Below are 22,750 nucleotides of genomic sequence, written 5' to 3'. Positions count from 1 at the left end.
CCTCAGTTCCCTCATCTGTAAAATGGGGATTAAGACTGTGAGCCCCACGTGGGACAACCTGATTCCCCTGTGTCTACCCCAGCGCTTAGAACAGTGCTCTGCACATAGTAAGCGCTTAACAAATACCAACATTATTATTATTATTAAGCACTTACTATGTGCTGAGCACTGTTCTAAGCGCTGGGGTAGATACAAGGTGATCGGGGTGTCCCATATGAGGTTCACAGTCTTAATCCCCATTTTACAGATGAGGTAACTGAGGCACAGAGAAGTGAAGTGACTTGCCCACAGTCACACAGCTGACAGGTGGCAGAGTGGGGATTTGAACCCATGACATCTGACTCTCAAGCCCGGGCTCTTTCCACTGAGCCACGCTGCTTCCCATCATAATAATGGTGGTATTTGTTAAGCGCTTACTATGTGCAAAGCACTTTCTAAGCACTGGGGGGTATACAAGGAGATCAGGTTATCCCACGTGGGGCTCACAGTTTTGATCCCCATTTTACAGATGAGGTAACTGAGGCACAGAGAAGTGAAGTGACTTGCCCAAAGTCACACAGCTGGCAAGTGGCAGAGCCTGGATTAGAACCCACGACCTCTAACTCTCAGGCCCGAGTTCTTTCCACTGAGCCACGCTGCTTCTCATGCATCACTGGTTCAAGAACACCAATCCTAACTCATTGCAGCAACAGCATGGGTTAGTGGACAGAGCACGGGCTTTGAGTCAGAGGGTCATGGGTTCTAATCCCGGCTCTGCCACTTGTCTGCTGTGTGAGCTTGGGCAAATCACTTCACCTCTCTGGGCCTCAGTTCCCTCATCTGTAAAACGGGGATTAAGACTGTGAGCTCTATGTGGAACAGGGACTGTGTCCAACCTGATTACCTTATACCTACCCCAGCACTTAGAACAGTGCCTGGCACATAGTAAATGCTTAACAAATACCACTGTCATCAGCACCTTGGCAAACTTGGTCATTACCTAGGACTAGTTTTCTTTTTATAAACCATTTCTTGCCTTGCAATTCAATTGCCACCTGGGTTCTTTCCTTTTGCTTAGGGCATTAATGAATATTGAGGCCATCCAGGAATGGAGGGAGATTTTAGGGAAGGGAACCTACGCTGCCAAGAATTCTTCCCTGCCCTTCAGTCCATGATGGCAGAGGGGCACTTTGGGAAGGAAGCAGCTTCCTTCTTGGGTTAAACACTCTAGATGGCAAGGGATAAATGGGGTTGTCCCTCTCTCCAGCCCTCCCCCCACCATTTTCTTTAGCCTCTTTCCCCATTTCCCCATTCTCCCTCTCCCTACACCTTTGCTAAACATCTCTGTAACCAAACTTCAGGTTTCCTTTCCTGTTGTCACTCTCTATTATCCTGCTTGCCCCCTACTCTGTCTCTTCCTTTCTCAGTTTCTCCATCATTTCTCCTTTTCTGAATCTCTCTCTCTCTTTTTCTCAAACACACACAAATACACACACACACACACACACACACACACACACACAATTAACCCCAGCTCTCTCATGTGCTATTAGCCTGCTATTACTGTGGTAATTGTTGAGTGCTTACTATGTGCTATGCACCATATTAAGTAAGCACCAGAGAAGATACAAGATATTGAGGTTGGGCAAAGCCCTTGTTCCACAAGGGGCTCCCAGTCTACATTTCCCTCTCTCACTCTCTCTTTATATTTATTCTTCCTCTCTCACCATTTCTTGGAGAAACAGCATGGGCTAATGGAAAGAACACAGGCCTGAGAGTCAGATGACCTGGGTTCTAATCCCAGCTCTACCACTTGCCTGCTCTGTAGGCAATCACTTAACTTTTCTGTGCCTCCATGTCCTTATCTGTAATATGGGGGATTAAGTACCTGTTTTCCCTCCTACACTATTATTACTATTCATCACAATTATTACTATTAATTATTCAGTATCCATTTTTATATTCTATTTTCTGATTATCTTTCTTTCTTCCTTTCTTTTTTTTTTGTCCCTTTCCTTGGCCCTGTCTCATCCCTCTCACCCTGAGCTCCCCCAAATTAGGTCACCTTTGACAAGGAGGCCAAAAAGAGGGCACCCAGACAGCAACAAGCTTAAATAATCTATACAACTGGGTCAACCAATTCCACTATCTTCTTGTTTCCCCCACCGGGACATGTGTTTGGGAGGGAATACTGGGGGTCCACCAGCCACTCCCTTTTTTCCAAGCATTTGTGACCTGTAAACCCTTGCCTGACAGCAAGTTTGCTTATTTCCCAGGCTTGTTTACACTAATTCTCTTACATTACTGCCAGTGATCTCACAAAGGGCTGACCAACTCTAAGTGTTTGGGGAAAGCACTGGTTAGCTGTTGTTCTCCGTGGTGTTTTTCACTACCTACATAATTAGCTGACATTATTCAAGAACTGCTGGAGCACTCCGTGCTGGAAGCTTACAAAAATCACCCACTTCAACGGCAGGGGCCAACATTTAGCAATCCTGATGCTAGCAAATCTTAGACTCATTCATCATTCACAAACTAATTTACTTGGGTGCCTGGTCCCATAGAGGGGAGGCTCAGGAACTTCTATAATGGGAATAGGGTGAAACAATTATGGTTCAATTTGTATTCTGCCTCAGGAGAAGAGTCATGAAGCATCATCTTGAAGCTTTATGAGTATCCATCCTTTTCTTTGCAATATTTCAGTGGCCAGAGCTCCCTCCTACTTAATCATATAACTTAAGTTTGCCTCCACGTTTGTTCATCTTCTGCCCATTTGTTGGGAAACATTCTTGCACTGAGGCCAACAGAAATTGATCAAGACTAATTTTATGAGAACTATGCATCAGCATTGGTCAATATAAAGGAAGAAAAATGATCCCCATTTTTAGTCTCACTCTTTGTTCTCATTAAGGAGATATTAAGCTTGCATCTTCCTCTCTTGGCAGAGATGATGCTACATCTGAAGCTGGGGAGAAACAGCTTCCTGGATTTTTCTCTATCAGATGGGACAATTCCACACTAGAGGCCAGATAGGCAGACGGGTCCATTCAGGCAGAAGTGGAGGGAGTTGAGTGCTACTTCCCACACCACCTCTCCAAGGTCATTTGGAGAATTCCGTGATGATGAAAGACCCAGGAAAGAGGATGTGAGTGTCCCAAATTTGCTAAACTGACTGTGGTCCTTGGCTTGGTGGGCCCTCAGTTTCCCTGGCACTGGCTAAAATGTATCCATTTTCAGAATAGGGGAGGGGGAAGAAAGAGAGGGATGGAAAATTAGTACAGAATCCTTTTCATCACCCTTGAATTGTTGGTAAAATTCTCCAATCTCCCATACCATCCTTTATAAAATGACTGATCTCATCTTGATTATCTCTTAATAATGCCTGATCGTGAAATATGGCTGTCATGTTCTGAAATTTCATTAGCTTCAAAATGATCCCCAAGGTGACTAGTTATGTTTTGCCTTTAATTTGTCGTGTTCTTTGGATGTAGGGTTTTGGCTACCATTCCCCCACCTTTGTATGATAAATGAATTTGTGCTGAGTAAAGGGCCTGGAATAGTCTCCCGTGGGGGAAAAGAAACCAATTTGGACTAATCTAGTTCTGGAGGAAATCTGTCGGAAGGGTTGGCTTTGGCTCAAAAAGGATGCATTACTATAGGACTTCATCACCCAGGCTCCAATTGCGAACAAGGCAAAGGCAGTGTGGTCAAATGGAAAAAGCACAGAGCTGGGGGGTCAGGAACCATGGGTTCTAACCTATATATTGGACCAGACCACTGAGCCATCCAACCGTGAAATCAGTTGGCCCTGGAACCTTGGAAGAATGTTATGAAGGTTTCTTCCTTGGTGTCCATCCTATTATTTGAGGCTGCCGGGCCTAGTGGTAAGAACACAGGACTGGGAGTCAGGAAATTGGATTTCTAGCTTCTCTTACTCACTGGGAGGTTGCTGTGTGATCCTTAGCAAGTCATTCAACCTCTCTGGGCTTCAGTTTCTTCATCTGTAAAATGGGGATAAAATACTTTTGCTCCCTTCCTCTTTGACTGGAAGGCCCATGTATGGCAAGAGCTGTTTGTGATCTGATTATTTTGCATCAATATTACTGCTTAGCATAGAGCAAGCACATAATGAATACTATTATTATCATTATAATGTGCCAAAATAATTGATAGAGTAGGATAGAGTAAGAGCTATCCTAATGTACTAAATGAGTAAGTAGAAGCAGTGTGGACTAGTGGAAAGACCATGACTCTGGGAATCATGGGACCTGGGTTTTAATCTTAGCTCTGTCACTTGCCTGCTGTGTGACCTTGGACAAGTCACTAACCTTCCTGTGCTTCAGTTTCCTCATCTTTAAACTGGGGATTTAATTCTTGTCCTCTCTTCTGTTTAGACCATGAGCCCCATGTAGAACAGGACTGTGTTTGACCTGATCGCCTTACCCTTAGCCCAGTACTTGACACATAGTAAGCACTGAACAAATATACCGACAATAATAATAATTAGTAGCAGCAGTAATAGTAGTAGTAATTGTAATGAAGTTCTTCATTCTTTGGTTTCCTAAGTCAGTTGGCCACCAAAACCTATTTCTAGATATGAACACTTGATAATCAGAATACATAAAACTAGATTTAAAACTACATTTTGAAGGAAAAATGAGAATTAAAACTACATTTTTAGGGAAAAATGGCTAAGATGGTTTTCCAATTTATTCAATAGTCTAACCTTCACCAGGATTGAATAGGTCATTAGCAAGGAGCAATACTAGAAGATCCATGCTACAAATGAAAAGCAATAAAGGCAATATTGCTCCCAAATCCTTCTGTTCCTTTTGCTACAACAGAGTCAATTTCAAACTTATACACAACAGGAAGCATTAAATAAACCCAGAAAACAAAACCCAAAGAAAAAGCTCAAAGCACATCACTTTATTTTAGGATTTTCAACTCATTTCCCCCTTACTTGCACATTAAAATAAAATGGCTTAATGTAAAAATCAACCACTTTCTATTATTTTTCCAGAAAAGCAGAATAAATGACAATGATGATAATGAATATAGTATGTATGGATCGCTTTAAATGACTCAACTACTCTGACATTCTCCATTAATATCCTTCACACTGGATACACTGAGGCTGTATATAAAACCAACCCAGAAGTCCTGCTGTTTGATACAGTACAAAGAACACATCTCTGGAGATCAAGAAACCTGGGTTTTAGCCTCAGATCTGCAAGGAGAGGAATGCTCTTTCCGGGTAGGGATTACTTCTACCAGCTCTATTTTATTGTACTTTCTTCAGTGCTAATTACAGTGCTCTCAACGCAGTAAATACTCAATAAATACCATCTGATTGAAAGCCTGCTGGAGCTACCCATTCAGTGGTGATCAATCAATCAATACTATTTATTGAGCACTTACTATGTGTAGAATACTGTACTAAGAACTTGGAATGTACAATTCGGCAGCAGATAGAGACAAACCCTGCCCAATAACAGGCTCACAGTCTAAATGAGGGAGACAGATAGCAAAGCAAAGAAGAACAAAACAAAACAAGACAACATCATCAAGATAAATAGAATCATAGAGATATACACATCATTAACAAAATAAATAGGGTAATAAATAATATGTACAAATATGCACAGTGCTGAGGGGAGGGGAAGGGGGGGAGGGAGGGGGGGAATGGGTAGGGGAGGAGAAGCAGAGGGAAAGGGGGGCTCAGTCTGGGAAGGCCTCTAGGAGGAGGTGAGCTCTCACTGGGCTTTGAAGAGGGGAGGTGAGGAGGGAGGGCATTCCAGGACAGCAGCAGGACGTGGGCCAGGGGTCGACGGGACAGGCACAAATGGGTGACCGTGACGAGGTGAGTGGCAGAGGAGCAGATTGTACGGGGCGGGCAGTAGAAAGAGAGAAGGGAGGTGAGGTAGGAGGGGGCAAGGTGATGGAGAGCTTTGAAGCCAAGAGTGAGGAGTTTTTGTTTCGTGCGAAGGTTCATAGGCAACACTGGAGGCTTTTGAGGAGGGGAGTAACATCCCCAGAGCGTTTCTGTAGGAAAATGATCCGGGCAGCGGAATGAAGAATAGACTGGAGTGTGGAGAGACAGGAGGAAGATAGACCAGAGAGGAGGCTGACACAATAATCCAGTCAGGATATTATGAGAGTTTCTACCAGCACGGTAGCAGTATCTAACAGAAGAAATGCTCAGGACATTTATTCTGTTAGGTGGACAGTCCTGGCGGGAATGCTGAATAATAGCTAATAATAGCTGTGGACATTAGAGATCAAAAGCGCCCGGGAAAGCAACCAGCCGCTGGGTGACGGTGCTTGGGCAGAAACTTGGCATTATGCTGAGATCAACTTGGGCATAAAGCGAGGAAGTGTTGCCTAGTGGAAAGAGCACAGGACCGGGAGTCATGAAACATGACTCTAATCCCAGCTCTGCCATTTGCCTGCTGAGCGACCTTGGACAAGTCATTTAAATTCTCTGTAATTTAGTTCTCAGCCATAAAATGGGGAGTCAATATATATGTGTTCATCCTCCCACTCAGACTGTGGAACAGTGGACTGTGTCCAATCCACTATCTCTATCCCAGCACTTATTACAGTGCTTGGCACATAATAAGCATGTCCAAAGATTATTAGCATTATTATCATTACTATTAATAATAATGTTGGCATTTGTTAAGCACTTACTATGTGCAGAGCTCTGTTCTAAGCAGTGGGGTAGATACAGGGTGATCAGGTTGTACCACGTGAGGCTCACAGTTAATCCCCATTTTACAGATGAGGTAACTGAGGCACAGAGAATTTAAGTGACTTGCCCACAGTCACACAGCTGACAAGTGGCAGAGCCGGGATTCGAACACATGAACTATTAGTATTAGTAATGATAACACTGATAAATATGTCTGCTTGTGAAAAACCATTGCCTGTGCTATGCAAACAGTAAGCGCTCAATAAATACGATTGATTGATTGATGGCCTTGGAAATGTGCTGCGTAAACAAAAGTGGCAGAGAAGAGAGTTCAAGTGACACTGAGGAAAATGACCAGCACACACAATAATCCTTCCTGTCATCCTCAATCCTGAAGACTTCGGACAGAGACTTATCCATTGTTCTCCACAGGAGACTCCATCATCTCATTAAGTTAAATTGGAAAACAGGTGGAAACAGCTCAAAATGTGGGATGAGAGTTTATGGGACAAGAATTAAGTGGTTAATTCTCAGTGGTCCCACGGTAGCAGATTGAAACACCTCCTTTAATTCAACTGTGATGGCTTCACCAAGGAAGTATCTTCATCCCGTCTTCCTCGGTCCAGCCCTCTCTGTTCCTGTGGGCTTCTGCGATGCTCCCTGCATTCATTCAATCGTATTTATTGAGCACTTACTGTGTGCAGAGCACTGTACAAAGTCCTTGGAAAGTACAATTCAGCAATAAAGAGAGAATCCCTGCCCACAATGAGTTTACAGTCTAGAAGGGGGAAGACAGACAGCAAAACAAGTAAGCAGGCATCACTAGCATCAATATAAATAGAATTATAGATATATGGTTCCCTCTGCTCTGGATCTACATTTGTAAACCTTTTTTTTTTTTACTGGCAGTTACCAGCCCCGGCCTGTATCCAGGCCTGGCAGTCCTCTGCCCCCGGGACCACTAAATTGTGGGGCTGAGACCAGGTCATGTGTCCACTGGCGGGGATGGAAGGCACTGTGGCCATGGAGGAGGAGATTTGAGAAAGATCTGAGAAAGCAGAGAAAATCACCCCTCTGCCCAAAGAGGAGACTGGGGCAGAGGCGAGTCCATGTTGCAAAGAGATGTTGACCATCTTGAGGAGTATAAGAGGCGGGGACAAGAGCAGAACGAGTGCATGACTTTGGGGGGTCCCAAAGCAGTGGAAGCTGATCCTCTGATGGAAAACTTTCTCAGTTACATCCTGAGCAAATGTAAGTGCCGTCAACATATTTCAGAACTAGACAAAAGATTCTGTTGACTGAGATAGAAGAATTCTATCCTATGAAAGGTAACTTAAAGCTGAAGCGGTCAGCAATGTCTTCATGAAGAACCTACTAAATCGAACTGAAAATAGATACACCCCAAACTCGATTATGACACATCATTTTCTCCTTTCTCAAAACCTCTCTCATATATCTTGGCACTTAAGAGCCTCCGAGCTGTTGATCTCTGCAGAGAGGGTACTCTAGTAAAGTATGAATTGGAAAACATTGCAACTAAATCTGTTGACTGATTGGACCTCATTGTCCGAACAACAAAGCCTTCCGTGAAACCAGGATAAAAGCATATACTTTTGAAAGTCTTCATTTATCTGTCTCTCTCTTTCTATATAAAGTTAGGGCAAGAATTGAAGAACTGGATCAGAAACGTCATTGAATCGGTAACAAATGATGCCAAGAGTTAGCCTATCTGTATAGCTCTCTATGCCAAGTTTACTGACCATAAAAATATTGTCTCTGCTGACAGTCTGCTTTTACACCTCCTCAGTCCATATATTATTCTTCACTGGCAATGCATCTCGACTGATGAATTAATGTCTGCAGTAGTCACCACAAACTTAAAGAACAGGAAGTTGTTATTCTTTTTAAAGGACTGAATGGTTCAGTCATAATTCCCATGATAGTGTCCTCTTTTCTATCCCTCATATGTCCCACTGCAGTGCATCACTCATTGATGACTCAACACAAGTGTTTATGTGAAACAGACTGTCAAGTGATAAGCGATATGTTTTCCAAATGCCTCTCAGGAAGCGAGTGACAGTAAGGTCCTTCCCAACATATCCATATAATAAAAGCAGGATGCTTAATTAGGACAGTTAAAGAATTTAGTGATTTCTGGAATTCCATGGTCTCAGTATGCATCTGACATCAAAAAAGATGAGACGACATATACTTTGTCACTAGTAGATTTACTTAAAGACCTCATGGTATTATTTGCAGGGCATACTCCTTCCTTGTTAGGTTAAAAGTAATTCTCCAACCACACATACCAAGACCTGCTAATCTGTAGCACAAAAGCATCCCGATGAAATCAAGGAAGCTAGAAGCAGGAGAGACAAGAAGCTATGTTGAGGCAAGAGTCGTTCTAGTCCAGGATCTGTCACTCGCCTGCTATGCGACCTCGGACAATCACTTAGCTTCTCTTTGCTTCAGCTTCTTTATCTGTACAATGGAGATAAAGTACCTGTTTTCCCCTCCTTTTAGTCCCTGAGCCCCCTGGGGCCCCGGCAATGTGGCCGACCTGATTATTTTTTAGCTATCTCGGCACTTAGGACGACCCTTGCACATAGCAAGTACTTAATGAATACCCTCATGACTTTTAACCTTAAAATGGCAGTTTATTCAGAGAACTATTTATGAGTTTCAGCAGCATGCTGCGAACTAAGAGGCCACGTCCTCTGGCCTCCTGAAAAACTGATAGGTTGAGAAAAATCTTCATCAGAAAGGAGAGCAGACATCGCCGGGCAGTCAGGGTACCCAAGTTTGGGAGGGCAAGGCTGGTCAACTGGAGGAGTTGCAAGGCAGGAGTCCAGGCCTGCACTAAGCACAAATCACTAGTAATAATAATAATAATGGCATTTGTTAAGTGCTTACTATGTGCCAGGCACTGTACTGTACTGGGATGATTACAAGAAAAGCAGATTGGGCTCAGCCCCTCTTCCAGTGTGGGGCTCACAGTCTCTATCTCCATTTTACAGATGAGGGCGCTGAGGCCCAAAGAAGTGTAGTGACTTGCCCCAGGTCACCCAGCAGACAAGTGGTGGAGCTGGGATTACAACCCACACCCTTCTGACCCCTAAGCCCATGCTCTATCCACTATGCATGCTGCTGCCCCAGTAATTCCCTCACTTAAATTTTGGTGCCAAAATCTTTGTGACTCGACTCCTCCATCTTTCTCTAGACTGTAATCTTGTGGACAGGGAATAGATCTTCCAATAAATACTAATAAATACCACCAATAAATACTACTGATTGATCGATCTTGTTTTCAGGAACTAATTAGAGGACACAGCTCATAAGTGTGCTGTAATTCAGTCCCTTTAACTGAGTGAAGTACTAATGAATTTGGGTCCCCAGGGATGCCCATAGTCCATTCAGCCATAGCTTAGCCAACGGTCACATCAAACCTTTATTCAGTCAATGGTATTTATTAAGCATTCACTTTGTGCAGAGCACTGAACTAAGTGCTTGGGAGAATACAATATAACAGAGTCGACAGACATGTTCACTGTCCACAATGACCTCTATCGTATAAATACTCATTAGCCTCCAAAGGACTAAAGTACGGCTCTGAAATTTATTTTAGTATCATTTTTCCTTGTTAGACTGTAAGCTCCTTGAGGGAACGGGCCATGTATAGTAATTCTGTTGTGCTCTCCAAACTCTTTGTATGGTGCTCTGCAGCACACAATGGATGCTAAAAATTATTCCATTGATAGTATTGATTAGCCAACAGTAGGTACCCAATAAATGCACTTCATCGATTAAGAGAACTCAAGGATCAACCAAGCACTCCCAACCCCCAGAATCTCAGGCCTGAAGTCTAATAGGCAGGAGGACTTTCCAGCCTTGGACAGAGTCTGACACAGTGAAAGACTTCCAAGTGACTAAATATAAATTTTGCAGTGTAAAGCCTTACAGAGAGATAACTGGCTACCTTTCAGACAGATGGAATTGTCTCCCATAGACCCCCTCACCACATCATCATTTTCTCTGCAGGGAAAACAGGCTGCTGACCATTAAACTATTAACTGGGAGCTAGAGCATGTGAAAGCTGCAGTGTTAGAAGCAGGGACATTTTTCCTTGTGCCTATCACTGAGAGAAGGAGACAGGCAAAGAGGCAGAAAGCTGCAGGACCTAGAAGAAAGAGCACAAGCCCAGAATCAAAGGCTCTGTGTTCTAGTCCCATCTCTTCCACTTGTCTGATGTGTGATGCTGGGCAAGTCATGAGTTTTCTAGGCCTTATTTACCTTACCTGTAAAATAAGGATTAAATCCATCCCCTCCTTACTTAGACTGTGAATTCCATGAGGGACAGGGGCTGTGAACAACCTGATTATCTTACACCTACCCCAGCACTTAGTAAGAATCTAACGAGTACCATTTAAAAAAATAAAAAAAGATTCCCAAATTTCCCTGACCTCTCCACTTCTCTGCAATCTCACATTTCCTCCTGCCTTCGGGACATCTCTACTTGGATGTCCTGGCGACATCTTAAATTTCACATGTCCAAAACGGAACTCCTCCTCTTCCCACCCAAACCCTGCCCTACCCCTGACTTGCCTATCCCCATAGACAACTTCACCAGCCTCTCTGTCTCACAGACCCGTAACTTTGACATTACCCTCGGCTTATCTCTCTCCTTCAACCTACACATTCAATCTTGGCACATCTCTCTTCACATCTCTAGAATCCACCTTTTCCTCTCCAATCAAACTGCTACCTCATTGATCCAAGCATTTACCATTTCCAAAGTTGACTACTGACTCAGCCTCCTTGCTGACCTCCCTTCCTCCTGACTCCCCCTGCCCCAGTTCATACTTCATCCTACTGCCCAGATCACTTTTTCGAAATTTAAAAAAAAAAAAAAAAAACTGAGTCAGTATCTCTTCTCAGAAACTTCCAATGGCTTCATATCTACTTCCTCACCAAGCAGAAACTCACTATAGGGCACTAAATCAAGTTTCTCCCTCTACCTCACCTTGCCGATTTCCAATTACAACTCAATCTACACATTCTGCTCATCTAACACCAACCTAATCTCTGTACCTTGAGCTCATCTATCCCATTAACTCCTTGCCCACAGTGCTTACTACAGTGCTTTGCACACAGTAAGTGCTCAAGAAATACCACTGAATGAATGAATGAATTTTACTTCGGGTTTGCAGCTCCCAACCCTTTCGTACCCAACAGTCCACTACTCTTCCCATCTTCAAAGCCCCATAAAATCACATCTCCTCCAAGAGACCTTCCCTGTCTAAGTTCTCATTTCCCCTACTCACTCTCACCTCTGCATCAACTATGCCTTTCTTTCATTCACTCATTCAACCATATTTATTGAGCGCTTACTGTGTGCAGAGCACTGTACTAGAGCTTGGGGAGTACAATTCAGCAACAAATAGAGACAATCTTTGTCCACAAAGGGTTCACAGTCTAGAAGGCATTTGGCTGTGTACCCAAGCTCACTCCAGCGCCACAGTACTTAAGCACATATTCTTACTTATACTTTACTATTTCCCCTATCATTTATTTTCATGTCAGTCTCCCCCGTAGACTGTAAGCTCCTTGTGGACTAGGATTGCGGCTTCCATGAGATGAGAAGCAGCGTGGCCTAATAATAATAATAATAATGTTGGCATTTGTTAAGTGCTTACTATGTGCCAAGCACTGTTCTAAGCGCTGGGGTAGATACAGGGTAATCAGGTTGTCCCACGTAGGGCTCACAGTCTTCATTCCCATTTTACAGATGAGGTAACTGAGGCAAAGAGAAGTTCAGTGACTTGCCCAAGGTCACGCAGCTGACAAGCGGCAGAGCCTAATGGAAAGAGCGAGGGCCTGGGAGTCAGAGGACTGGGAGTCAGAGGATCTGGGTTCTCATCCTGCTTCCACTAAATATCTGCTGTGTGACCATGGGCAAATCACTTAATTTCTCTGTACCTGTGTTCCCTCATCTGCAACACTGACTGTGGAACATGATTACCTTATATCAATCATAGTAATTAGTATAATCACAGAGTAAGTGATTAATAAATGTCCCAATTATTATGACTGTTACTACTAACCTGTGTATTTTACTTTCCCAAGTGCTTAGTAAAGTGCTCGTTAAACAGGGCTCAATGAATACAAGAATTTTATGACTATTTCCTACTGTCCATATTCAACATGATCAAAAGGCATGTTAGGATTACCATGATGAAGACCCCGTTCACCAGCACTAAAACAAAACTCAGTATATTAGGATCCTTCTAGACTGTGAGCTCATTGTGGTCGGGGAATGTCACTGTTTATTGCTGTATTGTACTTTCCCAAGTGCTTAGTACAGTGCACTGCACACAGTAAGCACTTAATAAATATGATGGGTTGAATAAATGAAGTTTGCTGATTGTAGAAGGATGGATGCCAATATTGATCCAAGCATTAATCCAAGCAATTATTCTCTGGGGAACCCAAATGGGGCACGCTCGAGCAGGTAGGACATTACAAATCGTAACATAGGCATAAGAGCATAAGCTGAAGTCCTGTACTGATCAAAGTTCAAACTAGCTCAATAGCCCCTTTCTAACGTTGGTAACAGGATTCTTGGAGAAATCCCAAAATGCTTGCCTTTACTTGACTTTTTTCTCATTGGCCCCTTGCTTGTTCTCGGACAAGTCACTAAAACTATATGTATCTTAGCTTCCTCATTTATAAAATGGGGATGAAATATCTGTACTCCAACCCTCTTAAACTGAGATCCCATAAAGGATGGGCACAGTGAATGACCTGATTATCTTCTATCTAGCGCAGCGTTTAACACAGTGTTTGGCACATAGTAACTGATTAAGAAATACCACAAATGTCATCATCATTAGCATATGGAAAGTACAATTTATACTACACATACAAGAACTAACCTCAGCTTTGATTCCATTTCTGATCATTTCCCACTACACTGAGCTACCTATATCCCTGTAAACTGTAAGCTCATTGTGGGCAGGAAACGTGTGTAACAACTCTGTTATACTGTACTCTCCCAAGTGCTTAGTAGAGTGCTCTGCACCCAGTAAACACTCAATAAATATGAATGAATGATCGACTGATATACCCCATTCGGGATCCTTTTTCCACATGTGGGTTTGGTGGATTGGAAAACAATTCCCCATCCACTGTTTTATTCCAGCATCTAGTAGATAAATATTACTTAATATTACTTGCCTAGTCCACCATCAAAAATTATTTTTTCAACAATACTTTCTAAAATAGCCCTGAGAACAATTGTCAGACAGCAATCCCAGAACTTGAATTTCTAACCTTTTCTAGCTAAAACTCAGAGAGGCCCAGGTATCAAAAGGTGGATATGGCCCCAAACACTCCCTTCAAACCATTCGCGGATGTTAAGCAGAAATAGAGTCTGAAGATAAAAGACGGCATGGATATATCTTACGTTGAGAAAAACAACTGACCCTGCTCATCTTCTTCCAACTCACTGTCAGAGTGTGAATCACTTTCATCTTTTTCACTCTCAGAGGCCTCTGGTGCTTTTTCAGATGAGGTTTTACTCTCCTGTTCATGGTCTAAGTGATCTTTTTCATCATCCGACTGGGACTTTGAAACTCCATTCACTTGATCATCACACTGTCCTTCTTTGTTAAATTTCTCATCTGATTTTTCCTCATCTATCTCAAAATCCTCATCATATTCTAGAAGAAAGGAAAACACCATTTAAGACAGAAAACACAATTCAGAATACTTAGCCTATTCTGGTTTGATACACTATCGAACAGTAGTGGTGATTGTATTTATTGAGCATGTACTTTGTGCACAGCATTGTTCTAACTGCTGGAAAAAAAAACCATACTGGTGAAAATCTGACATGGTGCCTGACCGCCACAGCACATGCAATCTTAAAATAAGGAAACAGACACTGATGTATATACATCAGACAGTCAAGGAAACAATAAAAACACAAAAATAATATTAAAAAAAACAGAGACAGTGCTAAAGACAAGAAAAGCAGAATTTGCGGCTACTCAGCGCTCATCAAAACGTCACACTGGTGGTCACAGTTATTATCAGGGAGGCCACGACCACCACAATCTTCCTAACATCCTGGCTGTTGAGAAGAATCTTGCATGCAGTGTTTCCCCGCCTCGCTTGGCTAAAAGAGGAGGAGAGGACACAATCCCGCTTTCTTTGCTTTGATTCACTTGTACCAAAGCAGTGTTTCCTAGTGGAAAGACCATGGACTTGGGAGTCACAGGACCTGAGTTCTAATCTTGACTCTGCCACTTACTTGGTCTGTGACCTAGGACAAGTCACTTAACTTCTCTGTGCCTCAGTTCCCTCATCAGGAAAATGGGGATGCAAAACTTGAGCTCCTTCCTACTTGTACCGTGAGCCCCATGTGGGACATGATTATCTGGTATCTACCCCAGGGTTTAGTACAGTGCTTGGCACATAGTAATCACTTAAATATTATCATCATTACTATAACTAATAATAACAATCATCATCATTTTTCACCCATTAACTGGGCACTGGAGACTAGGGATACCAACAAGATATTAGCAAATGCAGCTGTCAGTATATAATAACAGTATTGTAATGGTATTTACTGGGCACCTACTGCATGCACTGCACTGTATTTAACACTTGACAAGTGTCATAAAATTCATTCAATCGTATTTATTGAGCACTTACTTCGTGCAGAACACTGTACTAAGCACCTGGAACATACAATTCGGCAACAGACAGAGACAATCCCTGCCCAACAAAGGGCAAATCCATAGATATGCTCTCTACTCCCAACTAGCAAGAATATAAGACCCATGCGAGGCAGCATCTAGGTCCGACCTGATAATCTTTTATCTACCGTAGTGCTTAGTAGATTTTTTGGCACACAGTAAACGCCTAACTCGCTGTGGGCTGAGAATGTGTCTACCAATTATGTTGTATTGTAATCTACCAAGTGCTCAGTACAGTGCTCTGCATTCAGTAACTGAAGTAATAATAATAATGGTATTTGTTAAGCACTTACTATGTGCCAAGCACTAAGCGCTGGTGGGGCTGGGCGGGGGATAGATACAAGATAATCAGGTTGTCCCACATGGGGCTCACAGACTTAATCCCCATTTTACAGATGAGGTAACTGAGGCCCAGAGAGGTGAAATGACTTGCCCAAAGTCACACAGCTGACAAGTGGCGGAGTGAGGATTAGAACCCATGACCTCTGACTCCCAAGCCCGGGCTCTTTCCATTGAGCCACTCTGCTTAATAGACAAGGTATAGAAGGCAAAGAGAGAAAACAATAAATCCAAGTTAATTTATAATAATAATAATAAATAACGTTGGTATTTGTTAAGCGCTTACTATGTGCCGAGCACTGTTCTAAGTGCTGGGGTAGACACAGGGGAATCAGGTTGTCCCACGTGGGGCTCACAGTCTTAATCCCCATTTTACAGATGAGGGAACTGAGGCACAGAGAAGTTAAGTGACTTGCCCACAGTCACACAGCCGACAAGTGGCAGAGCTGGGATTCGAACTCATGAGCCCTGACTCCAAAGCCTGTGCTCTTTCCACTGAGCCACGCTGCTTCAGAACACACTCTTAATCCAAAAACTAATATAAAGTAATGCAATGCAGAGCCTCAGATATGTAAGATTTCAATTGAAGAATTATCAAAACATTTGGATATCAAATTAATGCATAGTGATATGTTAAAATTAAATTAATCTGGTCCAAAAACATCTTGCAGAAACTCTGAAAACTATGAAGTCCTTTTAGCAATTCCTAGACAATAATGAGCTGGGAAAAAAGATTTTTCTTGCATTTGGTTTAGAGCTAAAGCCCTGCAAGTTCTTCATTTCATCCCTAAAGAAAGTAATTACATTTCAAAGCTAGAACATCTTGGAAAAGAGAACATGTCTATTACAACCCCTAATTTTCTGCATTCCCTGCAGAGGGGTAACCAATCTGTGCCATAAAAGAGAATTGTCACATCAGATAAACTCCAGCTGTCCCTGGTGGCCATAATTTTTCACCTTTCATATTTAATTGTTCGCCTTTTTCTTTCCACCAACATTTTTTAAATGTTGAAATGACAACATGCCAAGGAAAGAAGGCATAGTGTTCTCATGTGGAACCAATTAGGCAAATAAACAATTATCTGTAAAATGAAAATTAAAGAAAGAAGTTCATCTATTTTCTATATTTGAGTTATCTGAGATTCCAGCTTCTTTTGTAGTGGTGGGAAATGCTGAGGTAATTAGTTGAGAAAAGTCCACCTCCTGCCGTGAAAGAGATTTGATTAATTATAAAAACACACACTAAGTACATGATGAGAAGGCCCTGCTAGTGAAGGAAACTCAAGGCGGAGAGGAGAGAAGGGGATTATCATCTTGGCTCCAAGTGGCAAACAAACACAGGAATGGAGAGAGGCAATGGCAATGATGATCAAAAGAATTATTTCAAAAGTGAAGAACAAGGTACGGAAAAGAAAATGCTAACTAATCTCAGGGTAGCAGCAAGAGTAAAAAGATCACGTTTGATCATGTGATGCAAGTGGAAAGGAAAATGCACCAGCAAAATAAGGAAAAATTTGGCCAGAGACCTGGAGATGGCTGCAGCAAGCAATCCATGGTATTTATTGAGCATTGACTGTGTGCAGAGTACTGTACTAAGTGCTTGGGGAGTACAGTGCAACAGAGTTGGTAGACAAGTTCCCTGCCTACAAGGAGCTTACAGTCTAGATGGGGAGACAGACATTAAAATAAATTACAGTTACGTATATAAGTGCCATGGGATTGAAAGTGGGGTGAATAAAGGGTACAAATCCAAGTGAAAGGGTGATGCAGAAGGGAGAGGGAGTAGGGGGAAATGAGGGTTTAGTGGGGCAAGGCCTCTTGTAGATGTGATTTTAATGAGGACTGAAGGTGGGGAAACTGAGGGTCTGGCTGATGTAAAGTGGGAGGGAATACAGGTCTGAGGCAGAACATGGACAAGCAATTGGGCAGTGAGATAGATGACATCGAGGTAAAGTGAGTAAGCTGTTAAATGAGTGAAATGAACATGCTCGGCTGTAGTAGGAATAAGCAAGGTCAAGTAGGACAATTATCAGACAGACAACTGCTCTCCTGGCCTTTGAAGCCTTATTAAAGGCATATCTACTCCAAGAAGCCTTTCTGATTAAGCCCTCCTCTCCTCTTCTCCCATTCCCTTCTCTGTTGCCCTGACTTGCTCCCTTCATTCAGCCGCCCTCTCAGGCCCATGACACTTATGCATATATCTGTAATTTACTTATTTATTCATTTATGTATGTTGATGTCTGTCTCCCTCTCTAGACTGTGAGCTCATTGTGGGCAGGGAATACATCTGTTTATTGCTCTATAGTACTCTCCCAAGCACTTAGTACAGTGCTTTGCACAAAGTAAATGCTGAATAAATACGATTGAATGAATGAATGAATGAATGAATGAATGAATGATTGAATGAATGAATGAATGAATGAATGAATGAATGAATGAATGAATGAATGAATGAATGAGGGGGCAACGTGACTGACTGCTATGATAAGGACATTCTATTTCATGCGGAGATAAACTACTGAAGATTACTGAGGAGTCAGGAAATATGGGCTGAATGTTTTTTTCAGAAAGATGACCCAGGCAGCAGAGTGAAGTATGGACTTCAGTGGAGAGAGACAGGAGGCAGGGAGGTCAGCAAGGAGGTTGCTGCAGTCGGCAAGGTGGGACACAGTAAGTGTTTGAATCACCATGGTAGCAGTTTGGATGGAGAAGAAAAGGCAGATTTTAACAACGATGTTAAGGTAGAATGGATAGGATTTTTATGACAGAATATATGAGTTCAGTGAGAGACAAGCTGAGGATAATGCCAAGTTTGTGACACAGAGAGGATGGTGGTCTACAGCGATGGGAAAGTCATGAGGAGGACAGGATTTGGGTAGGAAATGGAGGAGTTTTGTTTTGGACATGTTAGGTTTGAGGTTTCCAATTAAAATATCCTGAAGGTCGGAGGAAATACGAGACTGCAGAAAAGGAGAGAAATGAGGGCTGGAGATGTAGAATTGGGAATCATCTGCATAGACTTAATTGTTGGAGCTAGGGGAGCAAACGCATTCCCTAAGGGAGTGGTGTAAATGAAGGCTAGGGTGGGAGCCAGGACTAAGCCTCAAGAGAATCCAACAGTTAGGAGATAGGGAGTAGAGGAGGAGCCTGTGAAAGAGACAGAGTGAGCAGACAAAAAGATAGGAGAACCAGGAGAGAACAGTGTCAGTGAAGCCAGGGATGGATGATGTTTCCATAAGAAAGGGGTGGTCCACAGTGTTTCAGGCAGTTGAGAGGTTGGAGTAGAGGGCACTGGAACTAACAAGGAGGAGATCATTGGTGACTTCTGAGAGGGTAGTTCTGTAGAGTGAAGGGGGGGTGGAAGTCCTATTAGAGGCAGGGCAAAGAAAGAATTGGAAGAGAGGGAGTAGAAGCAGCAGGTGTAGACAACTCACTGAAGGAGTTTGGAGAGAAATGTTAGGGAGGAGATAATAATAATGATGATGATGGTACTTGTTAAGCACTTACTATGTGCCAAGTACTGTTCTAAGCGCTGGGGTAGATACAAGATAATCAGTTTGGTCCACGTGGGCCTCACAGTCTTAATCTGGGACTCACAGTCTTAATCCCCATTTTTACTGATGAGGTAACTGTGGCCCAGAGAAGTTAAGTGACTTTCCCAAAGTCACACAGCTGACAAGTGGCGGAGCTGTGATTAGAACCTATGACCTCTGACTCCCAAGCCTGTGCTCTTTCCACTAAGCTACTCTGATGGGGTGATGACTGGAGGGAGACATGGGGTTATGGGAGGATTTTTTTTTAGGGGAGACCTGAGCATGTTTGAAATCAGTGGAGAAGAAGCCATTGCACAGTGAACAGTTGAAGCACCTGGGAAAGTACGACATTTTTATTACAGTACAGTTGATCAACACCTTCCTTGCCCACAAGGAGTTTACAGTCTATGGAAGAGTCAGACATTTAAATAAATTACAGAAAGGTCAAATAGAGTATAAGGATATATAAAGTGTTTAGAACGGGGCTTAAAACAATGCTTGACACATAGTAAGCACTTAAAAAACTTTTTTATCACCATCATCAGTATTATTATTATACCTAAGTTCTGTGGGGGTGGAGTGAGTATTATAGTGTTCAAGGGGCACATAGCTATAGTAGACACGGAGGGAAGGGTGAGTGGAGGAATGGGGGCTTTGTCAAGGAAGGCATGTTTGAGTAGATTTGATTTTAAGGAGGGCTTTAAAAGTGAAGAAAGTGGTGGTCTGTCATGTAAAAAGAGGGAGGAGTTACAGTCCTGTGGGAGGATGTGGACAAGAGGTCAGCAGTGGGATAAATGAGTTGTTTTTTAATGGTATTTGTTAAGCGCTCACTATGTGCCAGACATTGTCCTAAGCACCAGGGTAGACACAAGTTAATCATGTTGGACACAGTCCATGTCCCACATGGGGCTTACGGCCTTAAGCATGAGGTAACTGAGGCACAGAGAAGTTAAATGACTTGCTCAAGTTCCCACAGCAGGCAAATGGTGCAGCCAGGATTGAACCCAGGTCTTCTGACTCCCAGTCCTGAGCTCTTTCCACTAGGCCACATTGCTTCTCATAGAGTGAGGGTTACAGGGTGTACGTTGCAGAGAATGTGGATCGGTAGATCAGCAATATTAGGAGAGAGAGTTGAATGTGAGCCTTAAAGCCGACGCAAGGAGTATCTATGTGATGCGGAGATGAATGGGCAAAATATTGGAGGTTTTTGAGGAGCGGAGAGATATGGGCTGAAGGTTCTTTCAGAAAAATTCATCCCAGCAAAAGAGTAAAGTATGGGAGAAGAGTAAAGAAGAGTAAAGTGTAAAGATGAGAGATGAAGTAAGCAGAGAAGTCAGCAAGGAGGCTGATGCAGGAGGCTAGCTGGGTAACCCAGGTAGATTAGTTGGAAACATTTCACCAGTTCTGTCTGGGTCTAAATGGTGCAAAAACTACACAGTTTGTGAATGAGGGAAATGAAAGCACTATTTGGTCCCAGCAATTCAATGGTAGGACTCCAAAGGATTATACTGAAATAACACCAAGAGTTGTGTTCTAAAATTATTTCCTTGTGTGTGAAGCTTTTGATTGGGTCAACAGCCTGATTAATTGACAGCTGCTCTCTGGGATGCTGTTTGGTCTGCCCTTGCTCCCTTACCCCTCTACAAATTCCTGGACTGCGTGAGTTTCCCCCAGATATCTCTGGGCAATTTAAGAGCACCAAGACGATCTTCCAGAGTCTTCTGATCGGGAAATGTCTTAAGGAGGAGACTTTTCTTTCTATTTTTTTTTCTAGAGTTGATTCCAGATGCTTCTGTGCTTCCTCTCTAAACAGTGCCATTTGCAGAGCACTCCACTACCCTGCTTGTTTTCCTCTTGCAGAGTTATCATTATCTCAAATACAACATACTCTTCTCTGCAAAGATTCTCCCAGCAATCACAGTTTCTCCCTTCCGTTACTTTAGCCAAGGTTTTCAAGCATTTTCCCCGACTGAATAAACCTGCATTTTCTTTGTCTCCATCCACTGGCAGTCAATGTTCCTCCTCTTTCAGTTCCCTTCCATTACTTTACAAGCCTCCTATCTCCTGATTTAGTCCTCAGAGTGAATTTAATTAATGTGGCACTTTCCTCCTTTTCCAGATCATTAATGATGACGTTAAACAAGACGAAGCTAGATATCAATCCCCACACCTCCCCCACCACTCAGCACACTGACGTGTCTCATTATCCAGGTTATCACCGTGTAGGCTTGCAGGCATTTCTGCTTTCTTCATGAAAAAAAAAAAGAATTTAAAGCTGGCAACATTGGACAAAGTAAGATGTACCAGGGAAGATGAAAGGACTTATATAAAAAATCAGACAGTTGGACCAAAATTCACATCAAATAGAAAATCTGTGGCAGCTAATTTTGAAAGGTACCGAGTGTTCCCAAATATATACAAAAAGGAATACTCTCTCACACAAATCCAGAGGATTTTGTTACATATTTGCTTTGTTGAGCTAACTCAAACATTTCACCTGCAAACTCAAAACATGTAGAAATGTTGAAAATAATATATTACCACAGAAATTATGACACTTTTAACATGTTTTCCTCATCATCTTCATGTACATTAACCTGCCTCCTTGTCCCTCACTTTCTTTCCAAATTCTTACCTTCTTTATAAACTGAAGAACTGGCAGATGTGGCTGTTTTGTTCTCTTCATCGACCACAGTCTTACTTGTTTTGTAGCATTCTGCATCCTTCATCAGCACCTCTTCCATTTCATCAGCCTCTTCTCTTTTCTTTTTAGGTGGAGGAGATGGTTTTTTATCAAGATCCATTGCAATAATACACCTAACAAAATTAACAAGACCATTTCTAATTTTTTCAGGATTTTCATAGTGTACAGCCACCCCAATATAATACCTTCATTTTCCCTCCCAAATCTCCTTCTCAACTTTTCCATCACTGCTGACAACATCGCCATCCTCCCTGCCTCACAATCCTTCCACCGGGTCATCATCCTTGACTCCTCTCCTTCTGTGAAGCCTCATATTCAAGTCAATCACCAAATCTGGTCAGTTCTTTCTTCACAACATCACCAGAATCCTCCCCTGCTCCTCCAAGCTGTCACTCTACCTGTCCAAGCACTAGTCATATCCCATCTCTACTACTGCATCGGCTTCATCGCAGACCTCCCTGCCTCCCGCCTCACCCCATCCAGTCCATTCTTCCCTCTACTGCCAGGATCGCTTTTCTAAAATATGTTTGTGCAAATCTCATCACACCTGAAAAGGATACCTGCTTCTTTCTTCATCAAGGAATGAAACCCTATTCCTTAGCTTTAAAACAATCAGCCCTCTAGCTGTCTCTATAGTTTTCTTAGCCACAGTTCTCTTATATTGCACCCGGGAGCATCCCCTTCATTCCACTCAATCTAATGTACTCACTGTGACTTGTTTTCATCAAAGTTCCCACCG

General features: G+C 42.6%; 1 protein-coding gene across 4 annotated transcripts in view; it reads right to left on the bottom strand.

Moving 5' to 3' along the window:
- The window catches only part of ERICH3 (glutamate rich 3), a 118,112-nt gene that overhangs the window by 13,151 nt on the left and 82,211 nt on the right, over window positions 1–22,750 (bottom strand). For 3 of the 4 annotated variants that reach the window (XM_029063370.2, XM_029063369.2, XM_029063371.2), the window contains 2 exons: window positions 21,943–22,124; window positions 14,155–14,391 (listed from right to left, as the gene is read on the bottom strand). In XM_029063370.2, coding sequence (XP_028919203.1) covers window positions 14,155–14,391; window positions 21,943–22,124 — 419 coding nt within the window. The remainder of the gene's footprint in view (window positions 1–14,154; window positions 14,392–21,942; window positions 22,125–22,750) is intronic. The other variant, XM_029063372.2, reaches the window with a different exon arrangement.

This window comes from Ornithorhynchus anatinus, chromosome 4, assembly GCF_004115215.2.
Source record: "Ornithorhynchus anatinus isolate Pmale09 chromosome 4, mOrnAna1.pri.v4, whole genome shotgun sequence".
Taxonomy (NCBI): domain Eukaryota; kingdom Metazoa; phylum Chordata; class Mammalia; order Monotremata; family Ornithorhynchidae; genus Ornithorhynchus; species Ornithorhynchus anatinus.
Note: the sequence above shows the minus strand (reverse complement) of the source record. Positions and strands in the feature narration are given on the sequence as shown.